The sequence below is a fragment of the Electrophorus electricus genome, chromosome 5 (assembly GCF_041902795.1).
Source record: "Electrophorus electricus isolate QZ-2024a chromosome 5, ASM4190279v1, whole genome shotgun sequence".
NCBI lineage: Eukaryota > Metazoa > Chordata > Actinopteri > Gymnotiformes > Gymnotidae > Electrophorus > Electrophorus electricus.
The window spans coordinates 31,599,666-31,621,575 of NC_137501.1; the positions used below are offsets into that span (position 1 = coordinate 31,599,666).

At 48.4% G+C, this 21,910-nt stretch overlaps 2 protein-coding genes across 5 annotated transcripts in view; one reads left to right on the forward strand and one right to left on the reverse strand.

Moving 5' to 3' along the window:
* Positions 1 to 6,968, reverse strand: part of LOC113591686 (equilibrative nucleoside transporter 2) — a 12,575-nt gene extending 5,607 nt beyond the window's left edge. The window contains exons 1-7 of the mRNA XM_081714800.1: positions 6,859 to 6,968; positions 6,097 to 6,195; positions 4,032 to 4,082; positions 3,725 to 3,806; positions 3,188 to 3,333; positions 2,922 to 3,061; positions 2,616 to 2,750 (exon numbers count right to left, since the gene is read on the reverse strand). Coding sequence (XP_081570926.1) covers positions 2,616 to 2,750; positions 2,922 to 3,061; positions 3,188 to 3,333; positions 3,725 to 3,806; positions 4,032 to 4,082; positions 6,097 to 6,182 — 640 coding nt within the window. The 5' untranslated portion in view covers positions 6,183 to 6,195; positions 6,859 to 6,968. The remainder of the gene's footprint in view (positions 1 to 2,615; positions 2,751 to 2,921; positions 3,062 to 3,187; positions 3,334 to 3,724; positions 3,807 to 4,031; positions 4,083 to 6,096; positions 6,196 to 6,858) is intronic.
* Positions 6,969 to 10,446: 3,478 nt separating this feature from the next.
* LOC113591684 (RAS guanyl-releasing protein 2-like) overlaps positions 10,447 to 21,910 on the forward strand; it is a 30,220-nt gene continuing 18,756 nt past the window's right edge. For 2 of the 4 annotated variants that reach the window (XM_035529984.2, XM_081714802.1), the window contains exon 1: positions 10,447 to 11,019. The gene's annotated coding sequence lies outside the window, so the exon portion shown is untranslated. Of the gene's footprint in view, positions 11,020 to 20,007; positions 20,042 to 21,910 lie in introns of all 4 variants that reach the window. The other 2 variants (XM_081714801.1, XM_035529983.2) reach the window with 2 other exon arrangements.

A 21,910-nucleotide genomic window follows, 5' to 3' on the forward strand; every position in this document is an offset into this window, starting at 1 on the left:
AGAACACAGAGCCCCACAGTTTATCAGCTTCCCTGATTCAGGGCCCAAATGGCCTGTGGGAAGAAGCTCCTCTTCAGTCTCTCTGTCTTGGTCTTCAGGGAGCGAAAGCGCCTCCCTGACCTCAACAGAGAGAAGAGTCTATTGTTGGGATGGGTGGGGTCCTTCACAATCCTCCTGGCCTTGGTCTGGCATCGCTTGTAATAGATGGTCTGAAGCTCAGGAAGTTCCGAGTGAGTGATGCGCTCTGCTGAACGCACTACCCTTTGGAGTGCTTGTCTGTCCTGCTTGGTGCTATTCCCAAACCAGACTGTGATGTTCCCCGTGAGGATGCTCTCGATAGTGCAGGTGTAGAAGTTCCGCAGTACCTTGGAGGGCAGTCTGAAGTCCCTTAGGCGTCTGAGGTGGTAAAGACGCTGACGAGCCTTCTTTGCCAGGGAGTTGGTATGGCGGGACCAGGACAGGTCCTGTGAGATGTGAACACCAAGGTACCTGAAACTATCTGCTGTCTCCGCCGTGGTTCCACTGATCCTCACAGGTTGGTAGTGCCGCTCCTGCTTCTTGCTGCAATCCACGATCAGCTCCTTTGTCTTGCTGACGTTTAGGAAATTATTTTCCTGGCACCAGTTTTCCAGGTGTTTAATCTCCTCCAGGTAGGCCCTCTCATCGTTGTCTGAGATCAGGCCCATGATGACGGTGTCATCAGCAAACTTGACAATGATGGTGGAGCTGGAAGTAGCTGTGCAGTCGTAGGTGTACAGTGAGTAGAGCAGGGGGCTTAGGACACAACCCTGAGGAGCTCCAGTGCTGAGGGTGAGGGTGGATGAGGCGCAGTTGCCCACCCGTACTGATTGTGGTCTGTCTGTTAGGAAGTTGGAGATCCAGTCGCACAGGGATGCATGTAGTCCTAGATCCTCCAACTTAGTAGTGAGTAGGGAGGGGATGATAGTGTTAAATGCTGAACTGTAGTCGACAAATAGCATTTTAACATAATTACCCCTCCCTTCGTCCAGGTGGGTCAGTGTGGTGTGGAGCAGATGTGCAATTGCATCGTCAGTGGAGCGGTTGTGGCGGTATGCAAACTGCAGTGGGTCCATGGAGGCTGGCAGTGAAGATGTGATGAAGTCTCTGACCAGCTTTTCAAAGCACTTCATCAGGACCGATGTGAGGGAAACAGGGCAGTAGTCGTTGATGCTGGAAGGTCGAGGTTTCTTCGGGACGGGGACGACGGTGGATCGCTTGAAGCCGGATTGGACGATACCGAGCGTCAGGGAGAGATTGAAGATGTCGGGGCTAGCTGGTCTGCGCAGGCTCTGAAGACTCTACCGCAGATGCCGTCCGGTCACACCGCCTTCCTGGTATTCACTCTTTTGAACAATCCTCACACCACTCTGGCCTATGACGGGCTCTGCGCATGCGCCGTTGGCTGCGCCGATAGCACCATTAGCGTTGTTAGTATTAGCGCTGCTAGGTGCAGCCTCGAAGCGAGCAGAGAATGTATTCAGCTCGTTCGCCAGAGACTCATCCGCACTCATCAGTCCGGAGGGTGGGCTCCTGTAGTCCGTGATCGTCCGTAGTCCCTGCCACAGGGATCTAGAGCCACTCTGCTGGAACTGTGTCTCTAGTTTCTTCCCGTAGCGCCGCTTGGCCTCCCTCACCGCCCTGCGCACTCCGTATGCCGCAGACTTGTACTCGTCCGTGTTCCCGCTGATGATCCCCGCGTTGTAGGCAGCAGTGCGAGAGTTCAGAGCCGCGCGGATGGTTCTGTCCAGCCAGGGCTTCTGGTTGGGAAACTTCTTGATGGTGGTTCTTGGGATCGTGTTGTCCACCAGTTTCCCAATAAACCCTACTACTGCCTCCGTAAACTCGCTGACATCATCAGTGCTGCGCCGGAACATGTCCCAGTCCGCGTCATCCAGAGCGTCCTACAGAGCGGCCACCGATTGGTCTGTCCAGCATGTGACCTCCGTCTGAACTGAAGCTTCCTGTTTCAGCCTTTGTTTATATTTTGTTATGAGGAAGATGGCAGCGTGGTCCGACTTACCAAACGGTGGATGCGCTAGTGCCTTGTAGCTGTCCTTGTATGGAGTGTAGCAGTGGTCGAGTGTCCCATTTCTCCTGGTGGGGAACGTTACATGCTGGTAAAGGTTGGGCACCGCATGCTTGAGTTTAGCGCTGTTGAAATCTCCAACCACGATAAGTGCAGGTCGTTGAGCCTGTTGTCCAGAGACTGGACATTGGCCAGCAGGATGCTGGGTAAAGGAGCTCAGCGTGCCCGTGCCCTCAGCCTGTTCCTGATGCCGAGGCCGTTTCCTCGCGTCCCATCCTTTGTTCTCCCTCAGGATCTCCGTTGGCACACAGCTCTGTGCGTGCGTCTCTGCGCGTGCGCATCTGCGTCTGTGCGCGCGTCTCTACGCGCGTCTGCGTGCGCGTCTCTGCGTGCGTGTGTGCGTGCGTCTGTGTGTGCGTCTCTGCACGCGCGCGTCTGTGTGCGCGCGCGTGTCTGTACGTGCGTCTCTACGCGCGTCTGTGTGCGCGCGCGTGTCTGTACGTGCGTCTCTACGCGCGTCTGTGTGCGCGCGCGCGCGTCTGTGCGTGCGTCTGTGCGCGTTACTCACTGGCTATGGCGAACAGCAAGGCGACGGCGGCGAAGGTCCCAGCCAGTCCTTGTCCGCTCATGAACACAGAGCTGTACCTCAGAGGTAGCAGAGCCACTAGACCAAACAGACTGCCCTGTAGCACCGCCCCGAACGCTACAGACACACACACACGCACACATACTTTAAATTTAAAAAATAAGCTTCATCATTTTGACTATAATGGATCTCAATCTCGGTTGGAATGCAGTAAGAATTTCCGTCTCCTGGAAAAGCTCAGGAGTGAAAACTCTGGGCGGATACGGCACACTCCAGCCAGTCACTCACAGTTAATGAACCAGATGGTTGCCATGGTGACGGAGAAGAAGAGGTCCTGCTCCATGGGAACCATCACCAGGGTGGCGGTGAGGACGAAGAGCAGCAAGATGAAGACCAGGCTTCCTGCGATGCGCACCTTCTCCGAGATCCTGAGCGACCCAGAGCGGGGCAGAAAGAGGTCGTGGGGTCACGTCCGGCCAAACGGAACTCGCAGCACTCTCCAGGTGTGTGTGTGTGTGTGTGTGTGTGTGTGTGTGTGTGTGTGTGTGTCTCACCGCGGGTAGAGGATGGAGTTGAGGAGGGTGAAGAGCAGCAGGGGTAGCTGGGACAGCAGAGTCATCCAGTTGTTGAAGTAGTACTCCTTCCTACCCTCAGCTGTGCCGTTGCCCACCTCTGACGAGTTCAGCCTGTTGTTGAAATACTACCACCACACAGGGGCAAACAGGGAGGCGCGCTTAACACAGCAACCGGACTACAGTCGGAATACCAAACATAATAGTACTAGGTAATGTTGGGTGTTCTAGTGTCACATCCCTCATGCCAGTCTCTTCTGAAGTCTTCACACAGCAGATATGAACTCCACTAACCACACTAACTCCATGAACTCTAACTTTATTCAAATACTGAACTTCTCAACTCACACCCCTAACTCAAACACCCAACGTTACCACAGTCTTAGAACGACACATACCCTAAAGACAAAAACACCCCCCCCCCACCCCCCGCCATGTTCAGCAGCAGGGCTGGGACTGAGGAGACTCAACCTCAACCCTCCTGCAGTTCACCAGCTCTGCTCTCTTCATCTAGATTACCCTCGATGCCGTCATGAAAAAATTCCATGGCAGTAGTGTTCCCAGTCCGAGCAGGAAGAAGATGATCGCCACTACATAGCCGCTGTCGGAGGAGAGGAGGAAGAGGATTAGGGGGCTGAAACGTTGATCTGAATCTTACAAAACAGGTTTTGACAAGTTGATTTATATCTCAAATTTCCACTTTGAAAGCCTCCTGCAGTAGAAGCAGGACTCTTAACGAATGCCGTGGTGGCTCTACGGCTCAGACCAGAGCCACAGCCAGACATGCTGCTTGGCAACAGCACAAAGGTTCCAGAGTGAAACTCACCGGTCACTTGGTTCTGCTTCTCTAGTTCCCTTCATCATGACATGTGGTGAACTGGAAACAGAAACAAAACACCATCATTAACCACCACGAACGCACAACTCCACACAGTCAAGTTCTCCAGAATCTCCAGCCTGCTCGGCCTGAGTCTCCAGGTAGCTCACGGTCGTCTCTGACGCTGTGAAACCTCATCTGGAGCTCGCAGAGAGTTTCTTCCATAAATAACCCCTCCCACAAAAAACTCGCTTTATCCGGATTAAAAAGTCCTGGAAAAAACCTGAGCCCTCTGCACCCCACAGAGGTTTAAAGACTCACCAATATTATTTCCATCAGGAATTTCTAGATTTTAACTCTCTCAAATGTTGTGATTTATCCAAACAGCGGTCTAAAACACCTGAGATCGCCCCCCTGGCCCTAACGCACGCGTGAAAAAAACCCCACGATTTAGCTACGCCTGATCACAATTCTCTGAGCCAACCCTCAATAGAAACTCAGACGGCCATTAAGCAACATAGTAAGCTCATTTCAAACATATTAAACAGAGGTTTGGGGTTTGTCGACACAACGGATCAGAGACTGTGAAGCATCACAGAGGTATTAGTACACTAGTGTCGGTATCTCTAACTGGTATCATAGACGCATTAGCGTCAGCATCTCTGATCACGCATGCATATACATCGTTGGTTCTCTGTAAAGTGCACGTGCCTTGCACAAATACGGCTGTGCTTTAGTTGCAGTCTGGAGAACTCGGATGCAGAGAAGCAAGTCACTACAGGCAAATCCTCCTCTGTCCTACAGAACTGTAGGGATATCGCAGACTCACACACTCCGTCTCTAGCACAAACCTACACACACACACACACGGTAACTCACTACACAGCTTAAAAGAAGTGCACAAGTGTCAACAATACATAAAAGCCAAGCTTATACAGTAATGAATTAATAGTTTAATGATTCATATAAATGTGTTGTGGTTACCAGTGCGACTGGTCATCTGTTACAGATGATTAGAGCAAGTACAGTCTATATAAGTGGGCATGTTCTGTGTCACATGGGTGATGACCACAGGCAGGCACAATGTGATCCAGTTAAAAGGTATGCCTGTTTAAACGGGTTTCAAATCTCTCCAAGGTGCATACATCCTTGACGAGCGCAAACTGTATCTTGAATGAATACCCATAATCCTCTGCTTGTTATTCCACCCCCACTTGACCATCACAGCTAGAGGTGACTGGATGCTAACTGGGTTCCAGTGTGCGCTCCCACAGACCAGAATCTAAAAGCTGGTTTACAGTCCTAAACTCTTGGTTCACAACATTAGCCTACAGAAGACTCAAGAGGTTGTTTCTAGAATTGTTGCTCTTTGTAAACTGCTTAAATCTCTTGCTCCAATATCCTAGAAAGGTTCCAGTCATTCTCTCATCCGCCTAGTGAGGCGTAGTCTGCCATCTGGCTTGGTGCCAGCTGGATTTACTAGTTTGGCTGAGTTTACTGGTGCAGATTCAAACATCTGAGCTGAGTGAGCTTCTCGCTGTGAGTCTCTTCTCAAATCAAGAAACAAGGCAACCCTGTATGGTTGATGTGTTACAGCTCTGATTCAGATAATATAAGGAAAGCCCTCATCCATCACGCTGTCCAGAGAAGAATACCAGTACTAAACAATCCTGAACTGGGAGGATGGGGAGAGGTAACAAAGCAGAGACAGCTGTGAACCTGAAACCCTGACTGAAGTTACTTGCGTCATGCGAGTCTATGAATCATTAGTCACGTGACTAAACTGCCACCCAGCTCCACACCACTGCATAAACAAATAGGCCATATCAAAAATATTGCACAAACGCACTCACGCGATACAGCATGCACTGCATGTGTCAGCAGGAAAGAGAGGAACTGATGTTTGGTTTCATACAAGCAAACCCTGCCACACCAACGCGAGTTACCAGTACAAATAAAAGCTGTACACAAAAGCTTCTCCAAAAGAACCTGCTGCGGTAGCACCGTGATATTGTGTATCAACATTACACACAGCGCAGACACGCACATGCCAGCAGCACACGGGAATAAACACCTTTTTTTCTCCCTTTCTCCACCCACAGTCCTGAACCCTGAGACGGCCATCCACTTAGTAAGTTTGAGGAGCCTGGTGTAGACCATCTGGACCCACACACTGCACACAAACGCAATAGTCAGTTTATGATTGTGTGAATCTGGTAGATCAGGATAAAGTGAAAAATGACAGATGTCTCATCAGCTCAGGCCTTGTGTACACGGACCGGAGAGTTATATCAGCATTCGGATCTCAGCTACACTACACACACGCCTCTTCTCAAGGTCAGTCCTTTGGTCAGTGTCAGAACACACACTGTAGAAGCTACACACTGAGCCAATGTCTTTGAACGCAGCACACGCTGAGGTGGGGCTAACAGGAGCTAGATTACAGCCATTAACTCCGCGTCAGACCTCAAACAGGCCAAATCTGTCCTGACAAAGGCGCACCACACCCACCCACCCAACCACCCAACACACACACACACACACACACACACACACACACACACACACACACACACACACACACACACACACACACACACACACACACACACCACAGCAGGGCTCGTCACAGGTGTTCTGTCCCGCTTATTAACTCGGGTCATTCAACCAGAAACATCCAAATTCCGAGTCTCCAAGGTTACGCACTGCAGCGCACTACCTCGGTGCACGCACACGTATAAGGCACCGCGAGCGTCTGCGGGCCTGCCGTCACCGCGTCTACATCACCCGCGCGAGTCTTTCTAGCTCAAAGAGCGCCTCGCGCGCAAACACTTACCCCTGAACCGCGACGGCTCGCGTCTCCGCTCCGTCCCGCGCCACACCGCCAACAAGCCAAGGCTCATGCGCACGCGGCGCAGGGTGGACTAACCGGAGCCGTTACCGTCACCGCCACCTCACGGTCTGGCGCGAGCACTGCGTCGCAGCGTACTCGAGAGTCCGCGTGCTGTGTTTGTATGGAAAGCCCAAGTGATCAAAGATCGCCTCAAACGAATCACGTTTTATTTGTAAAACGCCGAATAAAGTTGCGTTTTTGACGCTTTTACGTGGCAAAATACGGCGTTATTTTTCACTACGACGCAAAAACCACCAAAAGCGCAGCTTTAAGTACTCCAAAACGCCGTTTTTTACGCCAGTTTTGGCTCGCCTACAACGGCCTTTTAAACACCCAGTCACTCCAGAACAAGGTCAGACCAGACCAGGTCATGCAGATCTTACCGGCTGATGCCCAAGTTTGGGTTTTTGGGATTTACATGTGTGTTCATTCACTCCAGAATGTATTTATTCATACACTTATTAGCTGGCTAGGAGTTTAGCAGACCTGGCTGTAGTGACCATGGTTAGGTACTGTGGACATCGTACTTTAAATGGGCAGTTGGTTAACTAGTTAGCTAACTAGCTAGCAACATTTCCTACAGCTGTTAGATGGCGAGGAGGAACTTCATGTTGCCTCGAAGACGGACACAGAATGACCGCGCTCGACAACCCAGGACAACGATGTAATACAATGTAAATTAACGTGGTAAGGGCCGTTATAAGCGAATTAATGGCCGAGACCGTTAAACTGGTACTGCCACTGTCAATCCCACTAACTTGATGCATCCATGTAACCAGCTGCATGTTGGTTAATACTCTCTAAAGGTATAGGCTACAGCTGACGATCTTAAGTGGCCAGTGTTGTTGTTTTTTCTCTTATGTACATCCAAGTGACTTACAATTAGGAGTGAGTACAATCTGAGCAATGGAGGGTTAAGGGTCTTACTCAGGGGCCCAACAGTGGCAACTTGAACTGGCAAACTTCTTACTACCAGTACCTTTTCCACTGAGCTACTACTGCAACATTTAGGGCTCAGTGCCCACATGACTAAGTGGTAACTAGCATGGATCTGACTGACTCCAGCCCAACTTCCTGCTGATTCTGTTCTTTTCAGGTCCTTTTTTACAGACCCACTCCTCCAGATGAGGCTATTTCTTTGCAAACCTTTAGTCAAATGTTTATAGAGGTAAATTGAATATATATAAAGGGCAGGGGAGGTCAGCAATTTTTCAGTTCCCAAAGTTGAAGCAAATGTTAGAAAAATATTTTACCAAAGACAATGGGAGATAGGAGCCAATTTAAGAAAAGATGGGAGCATACAGTAATTAGTAACATATTAGGAAAGATAGATACATAATCTTAGAAATTAAACAGTCTTAAGTCTTAAGATTAATCAGAAGAGACCAGTGAGTAATGCGAGATCACCTAAAGAGTGACAATGAGAATTAAGTCCAGCATGGAGAGTGAAACTGCTGTAGTTGGAGTGCACAGAGGACACACAGTCACCAAACCAGACAAAGTAAAGCTGCTGCTGATTGCCCGGAGTAATCCAGGGCTGATTACTAAAATCTCCAACCCACTCTTTCAGTCTCTTCAGCAGGGTGGGTGTATCATACAGGTGAGGCCTTTGTTTTCAGGCATAGCAGCAGTGTCTCTGACATGCAGGTGACGCCACTGTGGTAGGGACTAACCTGACCAAGAACACACACACGTGAACAGCACATAAAATGGGAGACAAACAGAAACAAATGAGGGCACACCAAACAAACATTCTTTTAAGAACTCTGTTGTACCTTTTCTGAGTTATAAAACATAAGACAAGCCAAATGGACTAGAATTAATGGGGAAAGGACATTTTATATAGATTCTCTCAACAAACTTCACAAGGCCTGTGCCAATTTAATATTAAGATTATCATTGTCATAGATAATTACAGTTAAGATTTTTTCCTCTTAAAATTTGTAGTTTTTAAAGAACAGGGCTATTTCTTACTAGCCGCCATCTAAGGTGGGAATACTCAGTAGCTCCCATTTGAAGACAAACACTGCTCAAATATGAATAAATAACCAAATAAACTCAGAAGCTTCGTGACCAGGCAGTTCTTAAAACTTTGAGAGACGGTGGGTCCCGATTGCCCAGTGCTAGACTTGGAGCAATGACAAGTGTACAAAACAGGGATACTCCAAGACCGAGAGCGCTGTTCTCCATATTCGCTGTTTGGCATCCCTCTGGAGTTTGTTGCGATAACCCCTTCTCCTTTCATTCAGTTTTAACCAGAACAAAAGTCTGAAGTCAGCAGTTGCTATAACGACACTACCAACCCGCACCTCTGATAGCTAGCTAGGCAACAAGCTCGACACAAACGTGCATTTGTTCTGCAAGATCAACTTACAACTCATGACTGGCCAACTGCAGCTACCTTTGGGTGAGCTCCGTTTTACAGCCAGTTATCAGATAGTTGTCTCTGGTTAGTATTTTTACCAGTTTAACGGTCTCGGCCATTAATTCGCTTATAACGGCCCTTACCACGTTAATTTACATTGTATTACATCGTTGTCCTGGGTTGTCGAGCGCGGTCATTCTGTGTCCGTCTTCGAGGCAACATGAAGTTCCTCCTCGCCATCTAACAGCTGTAGGAAATGTTGCTAGCTAGTTAGCTAACTAGTTAACCAACTGCCCATTTAAAGTACGATGTCCACAGTACCTAGCCATGGTCACTACAGCCAGGTCTGCTAAACCCCTAGCCAGCTAATAAGTGTATGAATAAATACATTCTGGAGTGAATGAACACACATGTAAATCCCAAAAACCCAAACTTGGGCATCAGCCGGTAAGATCTGCATGACCTGGTCTGGTCTGACCTTGTTCTGGAGTGACTGGGTGTTTAAAAGGCCGTTGTAGGCGAGCCAAAACTGGCGTAAAAAACGGCGTTTTGGAGTACTTAAAGCTGCGCTTTTGGTGGTTTTTGCGTCGTAGTGAAAAATAACGCCGTATTTTGCCACGTAAAAGCGTCCAAAACGCAACTTTATTCGGCGTTTTATAAATAAAACTCGTATCGTTTGAGGCGACATTTAACCACTTTGGCTTTCCATACAAGCCTGGTCGGCGGGAGGACAGACCCGCAGTCATCATCCCGCCGTTATGGCGCCACCTGCTGGGCGAACGCACATTCGTTTTCGCGTGTCCTGGGTCAGCTACGTGTGGTATGACGTTCCGGTTAACGGTTTCATTCGCTAATATTTGCACATTTGTCGGTGTGCGTGTGCAAGGATGCAGTATGAAGGTGAACCCCGGCTGCAGAGGAGCACGGGGGTCACGGGGCGGGTGAACCCTCAAAGTTTTCAAAAAAAAAAAAACACCCAAAACGCGGCTGCTCTCGCGAATGACCTGTGCAACTTCACGTGCATCGCATAACCAACTGGCAATTTGACTTCCACCTTAAACGTTATCATGCACGCGTATAGCGGCAGGCTCCGGGGCGCGTGCTCGGTAGGCGTAGAGACATGCGGGCTGTGTACCGTAACCGGCCCACGCGCCATGTCTGTAGGATGCGCGTGCATTACACGTGGAGCCCGCTTGCAGCTTTCCTCGTACACACAGCTGTTCGTAACTGGTGACAATCCGAGTCACACAAACAAACGCAGTTCTTTCCTTCTGCCCATGTCAAGGGGCGCGCGTGGCTGGCTTGACGTCTAACGTTACCGCGCGCTTTGCATTTGCCAGTACATGTCCAAGTATTTGGTACGAGCACGCGGAGCGCCGCGCGTCGAAGACACTGCAGAGCACCACACATCCTCCGCGAGACCGTCGCGCTGACACGTGCTGAGACCGCGAGGGCAGCAGCGGGCAACGGATCGCGCTGCACCGCATCCGCCGGTAACGAGCTGGTGTGAGACACCTCGGCCGGAGCACGCGGATGACATCTGCACGCTGACGCCTTTCCACGCGCTAGATGCCACTTGTAGCGCGGAGTCCGCGACGACGCGCGAGGAGCGCGCCAGCAGAGTGAACGAGGGCTGAAGTTGAGCTCGCGGCCGTTTTTTGCATCTTCGTAGTGAGTTTGGTGTCTTCGCTTCGCGAGATTCCTGCACTGCGCTTCGTCGTGTCGCCCAAACTTTCAAGGTAAGACGCAGCGCTCGTGCGCGGATATCCGAACCGCGTCTTAACCGGACGGCACGGACGCCTGGTTCCTACCGGAGAAAACACCCGTGCCGTTAACTGCTGTGTGCAAATCTCGCCTCGTGAAAGAGCCGCGGTGGAAGATTAGGCAGTGGTCGCAGTGAGTCGCGAGGACAAGTTGAGTGCACGTTAGTTTGTCGTTGATCGTTATTTGTATTTGTTTATTTTTACATTACGGGGCAGTGCGCGAACACGTTTGTGTTAGAAGCAGAACCGGGCACGTAAACCTACGAACGCGGGAGAGAGCGCGCGCCTGCCTGTTACACGCGCTCGGACTTGCAGCTACACGCCGATGCTGTTGACGCAGGGCACGAGAGTGCAGTACCTGCCATAAAAGTCGACGTTAGTGAAGGCAAATTAGAACGTCCTGTTGAACGTTTACGAAGGTCTCTCTCACACACACACACACACACACACACACACACACACACACACACACACAAACACACTGTAGCATCTGCAGCAGTGTCCTTAAACTGCTCATCCTTGAGCAGTTCAGGTGTGTGTAATCCAGACTGTGATCATGCTGTGTGCTTGCACTCTGTCCTGTCCTTACCATGACAGACAGGCCTAGCCTGACCGACGTGGAGCTGAACATGTCTGCATTGACGCTCTGCTAACGTCCTGACATACCCCGTCTCTGTGGAGCCAGAACCCTCCCAGGGGACTCTGGGAGGAGGGTGGTCTTCACATCCAGCACCCTGACCTCCTTTAGCGGTGTGTGAGGCTCAGCGGTGGGGGGGACACCTTAGTTCTCGAGCGGAAGTGTGAGCTCCTACAGGGTCTGTGTGTGTGTGTGTGAGGAGGTTCTGTGTGTGTGGGTCTGCAGTCTGGGTGTAGTGTTTTTATGCTCAACTGTCCTTTTTAAAATCTCTGTTGTTTCTGAAACCTTTGACTTGTACTTTGTTTTTACCACATTGTGAGTTAGAGTTAATATGGTTTTGTTAACTTTGTTTACAAATAAGAATAAAGTAAACAAAGCTAAACGTGTTTCGTCCAGTAACTGATTATAACGCTCATCTATAAATCCAGTAACGGCACCAATTGCATCATCTAAACTCAACACATATCTTCAGGACTTGGTATTTATTGGGAATATTTCATGTAAATGAGGGTCAGGCTTGTTTCTGAAACTGACCTTTGCCCTAGGACCCATGAGCCATGACTTGCCTGAGTACACAGCTGGTGTTTTTTCTGTTTGTAAGTTGAGGATGAGAGTGTGTGGCTCAGGGTTAATAAAGAGAACAGACGAGTCAACCATAAACATCCTTCTGCTCTTATCTGGTCCTCACACTGCTCCCACGCACACACACACTTCCTCCTTTGATGTTAAGCCCAGCTCTGAGCAGTAGCTTTTTCTGTTTTCTGAATATGAGCTTTGCTGTGTTTAGGTTCTGTGTCCCTGCGTCTTTCCGGAGTCCCCAGGACCCCCCGGCCCTCTCCGTTGGCCTTCGATAATCTCCAAAGCTCCAGCGGCTCCCGGGACTTTACACACATGGGTTTTGTTCAAGGTGCCACTCTGACAGACCCTGTTTTTAATTTGAGTTGATTTGTGAACATCTGTGGTGGTTTTGGTCATGTCGGTCGGGTCTCTTCTCTAACCTGGGACTTTCTGTGGCACTCGGACATCACTGGAGTTCAAGCTTAGGGGTCAAAGCATACATTTGATGTCTGATATTTGACTCTGTACTGTCTTCACTGTATCTAACGTTATAGTGTTGTGAAGTTTCCCCACATGTGACTCCTGTCCTGCAGTCTTGGTGTCTCTGATAGTTATATTCTGAACTAGAGTTGGTTTGTGTATTACATATACCAAAGGATGGGATTAAGTACCTACACACAAACACACACACACACATTGACATATTTTGGATTAGCTAATCTGAGTTTAGACATATATTCCATCATAAAACCCACAGCTGTAGACCTCTGGAGTCTCGTTTAGCTGGAACTCGAAGTTGTTATTTTTAAATGACTTATTCATGCTGAACAAACATGTTTGATTCAGGAGGGAAAATTGTAGCCAACACAAGAGAAAAATCAATTCCAGCAGCACAGAGTGAGAGCCAGCCAGCCAGCCATCCAGAGGACACCACTGAAAAAAGATGATTGCTGTGACCTCCTTAGCACAGACGGAGGCTGTGGCGTGTGTGGAACCTGACGTATCGAGTAGCTACAGTGTGTGTGTGTGTTCACACAAGAACTTCAGTCTGGAGAGAGCGTGAGAGAGAGAAAGCTACGCCCTCATGGTACAAGCATGTCACAGTGACTGAAAAATGAAGGTTATTAGCTGTGAATTTCCTCCTTTGTGATGGACTTAACACTAAACACTGAACAGTATAACAGAGTAAAACACTGCAGGATGCTTTAGGGAATACAAAGATGACCAAAGTATGAAGCTCTCTTAGGACAAAACTTTAAAAACCCAAGACTCTCCCTAACCAAACTTTGATAGGTTACACACAGGCAGAGGGAGAGGGAGAGAGAGAGAGAGATATGTGAGCAAACATGCAAATCTTGCCTGGCCTGGATCTGGAATTCTTCCGTATCCTGCAAACACACAGTTCTGTCTCTTACAACATCACCGGAATCAACACGGGAAGCTGTCATGCTTGACCTATGACCTTTTCAAGGCCTGTGTTGAAAAGACTAGTAAACAGGATGGAGCTGAGTGTAGGGAACATGCTACAGGGTGACGCGCGCGTGTTTCAGACCGGGGAACACGCTACAGGGTGACGCGCGCGTGTTTCAGACCGGGGAACACGCTACAGGGTGACGCGCGCGTGTTTTACATCAGGGAACGTGACACAGTAAAAGTATCTGTGTGAATGAAGGTGTCCCAGACTGGGACATTTGAGCTGTTGATGAGTCTTGGCTGGTCTGGTTTTAGTACAGGTGTTAATCCTGCGTTACTTCGCTGAGTTCTGCTGTCCGCGGTGGGATTAACGTGTGTGGGGGGGCAGAAACCCACAGGGTCTCACGTCCACTTGCTCGGTTTGTTGGGGTTTTGTTTTTTGTTTTTCGTGGTTTGCATATTTAGAGATTCTGTTTATTAGGACGCCGTTTGTGGCTACGTACAATATCTTTTATAAAAACTGCATTTTAATTTTCAGCAGTTAAAAAAATTGAGGCGGTATGGATCATATAAGAACTCTGTTACTGCCTTATAAACCCAACCCAAATATGTCTTACAACTGCAGTTAGGGGTTTAGTCTGAGTCTTAATCCTACATGTAGGGGTTTAGTCTGAGTCTTGCTCCTGCGGGGGGGGGGGGGGGGGGGGTAGTCTGAGTCTTGCTCCTGCGGGGAGGTGTTAGTCTGAGTCTTGCTCCTGCGGGGGGGGGGGGGGGGGGGGGTTAGTCTGAGTCTTGCTCCTGCGGGGGGGGTGTTTAGTCTGAGTCTTGCTCCTGCCGGGGGGGTTTAGTCTGAGTCTTGCTCCTGCCGGGGGGGGGGGGTTAGTGGTTTAATGATTACACACGTCTCTACACTGCCTCCACACTCTCTGCTCATCTGATTAACTCCGTGGATTTAGTATGTACTGGTGAGCTTTCTGTTCCAGTTGTTTATTTTGGGGCCTAAATAAGAAAAGCGAGGTTGTTGTGGTTTTCCTAAACGTTTTAATGTGTCTGGAAAAAACGGCAGTGAAGGTGAGTGGATCTGGTGGCCATGTTCACGGACTTGGTAACCGCACACCTACCCAGACCACAGCTTACAGGAAGTTGTGTGTTCTCTCGTGTCTGGAGGGTCAACGAGGGGTCGTCCACGGACACGGGTCTCCTGTCTCCTGATTTCTTTAACCTGAGATTAAAGATCCAACATTTCACTTGCTCCGATTGTTTCTCCAGCACCAGTAGCACTACACACACACGCGCACACATGTGAATGCACATGCCTCTCATATGCACACACATGCATGTGTGCAAACACACGCCCACACACATACACTCATGTACAGACAGGCACGTGCACACATATACTTATGCACACACCAAGTGCACATACATTCAGGCAGGCAAACACACACTCTCACACACACACCATCTGGAATTTGTGATGCCCTCTGTGTTTTTCACTTTTGCAAAAGAACAGAACAGGAAATGTCTGCCCGGTGGAAACAGTGAAAATAAATTATTGAAATAAATAAAACACACATACACACTCATGATGGGCTGGTCCCTGTACACACACCCACACACACACAGCAAGCACGTATGATCTGCCCGTCCTTGCCTCCAGAGGGTGTAGTCTGGGTCCTTCTGTGTCCCTATGATATTGCAGACACAGCCAAGTGTAGGAAGCCCCCATACACACACGCGCGCACACACACACACACACACACGCACGAACAAACATGCACACAAATGCAAACATACTTTTTTGTGTGGCCACGAGATTAAAACAGCTACCATCAAAATCAGCCAGCTGTAGATGTCCAAAACACCAAATCAGTCCTGAACAGGACACACACACTATTATCTGTGCTCTGCCCACTCTGTCCATCGTATTCGCTGATGCTGATGGAATTATTTAAAATTCCTTCTTGTCAGTTCAGTTATTTTTCCCACATATTCTCGTCTCTGGCAGCTCCTGAGTGACGTATTGGGATGTCCAGCGTTAAACCTGCACATGTACGAGCACCTGGAGTCCTTCTGGGTGTCCGCTACCGTAACCATCACACCCCACGTGCTACGGACCTAACGCACTAAGTTTCTGTTTGTTTATTTTAAGGTGGGAGAGACTTTGTGAATAATTTCATTAGTGAAAAGGTTTGATTTTGTCATGTGGCTAACGTTTAGCTTTTTGTCCCTGAGCAGGTATTGAAAAAATATTGTGTGTTTGGACGGGTTTTAAAAGGCTGGCGTGTGGCACAGCTGCGATTCAAATGCAGTTCATGATCTAGCACCAAAAGCGTGGGTTTGACCAAGCATGCAATGCAAATCTTAGTCTGAATTCCTCTTTGTGATTGGTTAAGCCAACAGGACATAACTGAAGTGACAGTCGGATCCTGTGGTGATGAATCCCTATGGAAAAGCATCCAGGACTTTAACGTGCTGATTCCTGCGGAACGACACATGAGTTTTTCCTTCACCTCTTTCACCTTTTTTCATATTCTGAAAATGCACATAATCTGAATGGAAAAGACTGACGTTCCAGAAAACACCTGAATATTCCAACAAAAGAAAAGAAAAGAGAGGTTTGACGCTCAGATGAGCCGGAAAACATGGAACGCTGATGATGTGTGAGACCAAACGCGCCATCGTTCTGCTCCACACCCAAGAGCAGATAACATACCTGTAAACAAGAAACAGTACACAGAAGGGTTAGAGTTTAGAGTTCTCGTATTGACAACCCTTCCCTGTCCTTTGTAGATTTGATCATGTTGTCTCTAATCTCTAACCTCTACTCAAGAATTTTTGCATAACCGTAACAAAACAGGTCTTGCCACCTTCTGCTCTTTTTACAACACCCGTCACATTTGCGCACCATTTGACTACAGAACTGGAGGCAGAAGTGTGATTACTACAGGCAGAGACCTCTGACTGTTAGCACAGCGCTAAGCCTGAAATGTTGAGTCCCATCACGTACAGAACACCACGCAGTATTTGAGCATTTATGATCATTTTCTATCCTTAACGTTTTCGATTGATTGTGTCATTTGTTTTATGTAACAGCACCTCTGGGTAATGTAGTCTTAGAGGAGGTGAGTTGGCAGTGAGGTAAATCTCATCTGTTGTATTGTCATTAAAGGTCAGTCAGATACACTAGTGAGTGATTGTGTGTTTGTGTGTGTGTGTTGGAGTGATGTGGTTCCAGTGATGTGGACACCCCCCCCATTAGTACTGATTTTGTCTGTAATTGGTGTTAGTGTTGAGTTAGTTTTGCTATCTGTGATGTCAGTTTGGTGTACACACACACATCCTTTATTAAGACCAAGGGGATCGATCGATCGAGGTCTGTGTCACCAGGCAACGGACACACACACACATACATGCATTATCCAGACCAAGGGGATCGATCAATCGAGGTCTGTGTCACCAGGCAACGGACACACACACACACGAGAGGCAGAAGGACACAAACAAACAAACAAACAAACAAACAGTTCTTTACTGGGTTGCAACTTCACTGTGATGAATGGACACTGCAGACAGAGGGGGATGTTTGTCTTGTGTGGTTGTGAAACGTCTTATGAGAAGTTCAGGATGTAACTAAGAAAACAACAGACAAGTTAGTGTGCAGAGTGAAGGCAGCAACCTCCTTGTAGAAATGGTGTCTAGACAGGTAGGTCACACTGAGACGTGAGACGTGTAGACGTGTAGGTCACAAACGGGATACGTGTAGACGTGAGACGTGTAGGTCACAGTGGGATACGTGTAGATGTGTAGGTCACACTGGTAGACGTGTAGGTCACAAACGGGATACGTGTAGACGTGAGATGTGTAGGTCGCACTGAGACGTGAGACGTGTAGATGTGTAGGTCACACTGGTAGACGTGTAGGTCACAAACGGGATACGTGTAGACGTGAGACGTGTAGGTCACACTGGTAGACGTGTAGGTCACAACGGGATACGTGTAGACGTGAGATGTGTAGGTCACAGCAGGATACGTGTAGACGTGAGATGTGTAGGTCACACTGGTAGACGTGTAGGTCACACTGGTAGACATGTAGGTCACAGCAGGATACGTGTAGATGTGAGACGTGTAGATGTGTACGTCACACTGGTAGACGTGTAGGTCAGAACGGGATACGTGTAGACGTGAGATGTGTAGATGTGTAGGTCACAGTGGGATACGTGTAGATGTGTAGGTCACACTGGGAGACGTGTAGGTCACAGCAGGATACGTGTAGATGTGTAGGTCACACTGGTAGACGTGTAGGTCACAGCAGGATACGTGTAGACGTGAGACGTGTAGATGTGTAGGTCACAGTGGTAGACGTGTAGGTCACAGCGGGATACGTGTAGACGTGATGTGTAGATGTGTAGGTCACAGTGGGATACGTGTAGACGTGTAGGTCACACTGGGAGACGTGTAGGTCACAGCGGGATACGTGTAGACGTGTAGGTCACACTGGGAGACGTGTAGGTCACAGCGGGATACGTGTAGACGTGTAGGACACACTGGGAGACGTGGGAGTTTCATTCTTCCTCTCCATTCTTGCTGCCATATTTAGACTGATTGATTTTTTTTGCTCAGGAGGGCAAAAACCTGATCTGTTGAAAGGTTCACACACTGAAATGTGCACGCACACACACACACACACACACACACACACACATACACACACACACACACACACACTTTATTACTGCTGTTGGAATGCAGTAATGATTGTGTCCTTTTCAGTAGCTGCCAACAATGATGCCAGTAGAGAATTTTATAAAGTTTTACTTTCAGACATATTGGAACTATTCTGTGTGAGTGTGTGTGTGTGTGTGTGTGTGTGTGTGGGGGGGGGGGTACTTATAGAGACTCCACACATTCTGAAACAGTTCTGTGTTGTCAGTAGAGACCAGTGTGGTGAATTCCAAACCTCCCTGAAGAAGCCGTCGTGCAATGGTTCACAGTCACCCTGCACTATTCACACTAAAGTTACTCGCGTGTGTTTGGATGTCCGTGCAGTCTGGGGTTGTTCCGGGGCCTGTCTGGGGCAGGTCTGGGGCAGATCTGGACGCTCGCAGGACAGTCGGTTTAGACATTCAGTTTGTGTTTTATGTCTTATTACAGCCTTATTCAATATCAGTGCTCAAGGACCAGTATAGTGATAATGATGTGCAAACGCTATATTGTGCCAGACAATGCAAGCTTCAGTTTATCTGCGTTACTTTAACTGTGACTGTCGTGTGTGTGTGTGATAAATCCCTGTACACACACCTATAAATCAGCCAAGTTTGGGCGGATGCAGGCCTGTGTATTGTTCAGGAGCCAGTCTTCTGCTTCACCGCAGGGTGGAGCTCACTGGGGACCTGTGGCAGGGTGGTGCTGTTTATTCCTGACCTTTGTAATGCTGTGAGAAGACTGGTGTGTTGGAGTCGTAAACCTCCCCTACACAGTTCATGTTCCCCTGCGTTCTGAATAGTTCTGCTGGAATTGTCTTGCGTTACTGTGGAGTGTCCGTCTGTCCGTCCGTCCGTGTGTGTGCAGCGTGGGAGTGACGCCAGATTAAACACTGATCTTCTGAGGTGGAAGTCACGCACTGAAGGGGAAATTTCTTCAGTGAAATTTCACTCCCCATGTGTGTCTCTCCCTGCAAACTGTCCATGCGCTCTCTCTCTCTCTCTCTCTCTCTCTCCCTCTCTCTCTCTCTCTCTTTCCCCCTCTCTCTCTCCCTCTCTCTCTCCCTCTCTCTCTCTCTCTCTCTCTCTTTCCCCCTCTCTCTCTCCCTCTCTCTCTCCCTCTCTCTCTCTTTCCCTCTCTCTCTCTCTCTCTCCCTCTCTCTCTCTCTCTCTTTCCCCCTCTCTCTCTCCCTCTCTCTCTCTCTCTCTCTCTCTCTCTCCCTCTCTCTCTCTCTCTCTTTCCCCCTCTCTCTCTCCCTCTCTCTCTCCCTCTCTCTCTCTTTCCCTCTCTCTCTCTCTCTCTCCCTCTCTCTCTCTCTCTCTCTCTCTGTCAACCCCCCTGCCTCTGAGGCTATAATTGAGTGTATCTGTCCACCGCTCTGCAGCACAATAACAGTAAAGGAAAAGGGCCATTGTAATACACAGACACACACACACACACACACACACACACACCACTGCAGTGCCTCCTCACCATCACCAAACAAGGGTGTGTGTATGCATGTTTTCAAATTTCGTGTGAGATTTTTCACCCTCTCTCTCTCTCTCTCTCCCTCCCTCCCTCTCTCTCTCTCTCTCTCTCTCTTTCCCCCTCTCTCTCTCTCTCTCTCTCTCTCTCTCCCTCTCTCTCTCTCTCTCTCTCTCTCTCTCTCAGTGTTTTCTGTATTCATGTTCCTGAGGCCTTTAAGGTGATTGGTCAGTGCTGGATTTGACTGTGGCAGATGGTTTCTGGCCTTCTGGGGTTTGTCTGCGCATTAGTGAGATGACGTTACTACAAACACATGGGGCTGGCATTTACCATAAGAGCAGTATCATGCATATATATGTGTGTGCGAGTGTGTGTGACTGTGTGTGTGTGTGTCAGCACTCTTCCATATACCCGAGCTGTTAAACTGACTCATTCAAACTCTTTTGGAGATCACACCATTAAAACCTCACACACCACTTTCACAAACTGCTGACACTGTTGATACCTTCAGTCGAGCGATGTTTCTGAGCGGATGGTCTGGTTCCTCTGGGTTTGTCTCATGTACCTCAGCTGTCTGCATCCTCCGTGCAGTACGTGGAGAGCAGGACCAGTGGAGAGAGGTTCCTCTCTCTCAAACCAATGATTCAGTGATCTGTCAGTCATCAGCTGGTGCAGGTCTGATCTTCAGCATGTGTGTGTGTGAGAGAGAGTGTGGAGTGGGGGTTTGGTGGTGTTGCCATGGTATCTTGCCCATAAACTTACATTAAACACTAAGTGTGCATGGTGGTCTGTGTATGTGTGTGTGTGTGTGTGTGTGTGTGTGTGTGTGTTTCCTTGTCTCTCCAGTGCAGGCAGAGGCCAGTACCCTGAACAAAGGTCTATCTGCAGAAGGAAGTATTGGATTGTGGTTTCTGTGGTTGAGGGTTTGAAGACGTGACAGCGTGTCTGTTATGTTTGTGTGTGTGTGTGTGTGTACGTACGTGTTTCCATGACTATCTGAAAGCTGTACATGACTGGTTTATTTTCACATGAGCCAGAAATAGCACATGCCGGCCCAGAGAATTGGCCAGGGCTGTAGTTGTAGTTGCTTTAGCTCTGAGGACACATTATACTGAAAAATAAACTATTACTAAACTATTACTGAACATGTCAGGTTCAGCTCAGTGGAACAGTCTCATGTCACTTTACTGACTCCACTGCCAGTGGAACGTCTCACGTGTCTTAATTTAAGACTCCACTGCCAGTGGAACATCTCACGTGTCTTTATTGAAGACTCCACTGCCTGTGGAACGGTCTCACGTGTCTTAATTTAAGACTCCACTGCCTGTGGAACGTCTCACGTGTCTTAATTTAAGACACCACTGCCTGTGGAACATCTTACGTGTCTGTACTGAAAACACCACTTCCTGTGGAACCATCTCAAGTGTCTATACTGAAGACACCACTTCTTGTGGCCAGATGATTTGTTTATTTCTGATGGTATTACAGTAAGACAGCACTTTTATGAAAGACCTGTAATAACCCCAAACACGTGCATGCACACCACACACGCACACACGTGCACACACATTCATATCAAAAAGGTTAATAGAGTTCAGGCAACCTCTTTTAAAAGGCTTCAGTACTCATACAGTGGACATGCATGTACTGGGAAAACATTTACATTATATTAGATGAGGTGTTTAGAGATGTTTACTCATATCGAAGACACACACTGTTAGGGGTGTAATGATACTGGAGTCATGATTCAATTTTCTCACAATATTTGAAACTATATTTATGAGGGGAAAAAGGATTTCTTATATAACTCTTCTTATAAACTATTCCCAGCGTGTGGTGGATAATATAACACTAAACCATTCCCAGCGTGTGGTGGATAATATAACACTAAACCATTCCCAGCGTGTGGTGGATAATATAACACTAAACCATTCCCAGCGTGTGGTGGATAATATAACACTAAACCATTCCCACCGTGTGGTGGCTAATATAACACTAAACCATTCCCACCGTGTGGTGGATAATATAACACTAAACCATTCCCAGCGTGTGGTGGATAATATAACACTAAACCATTCCCAGCGTGTGG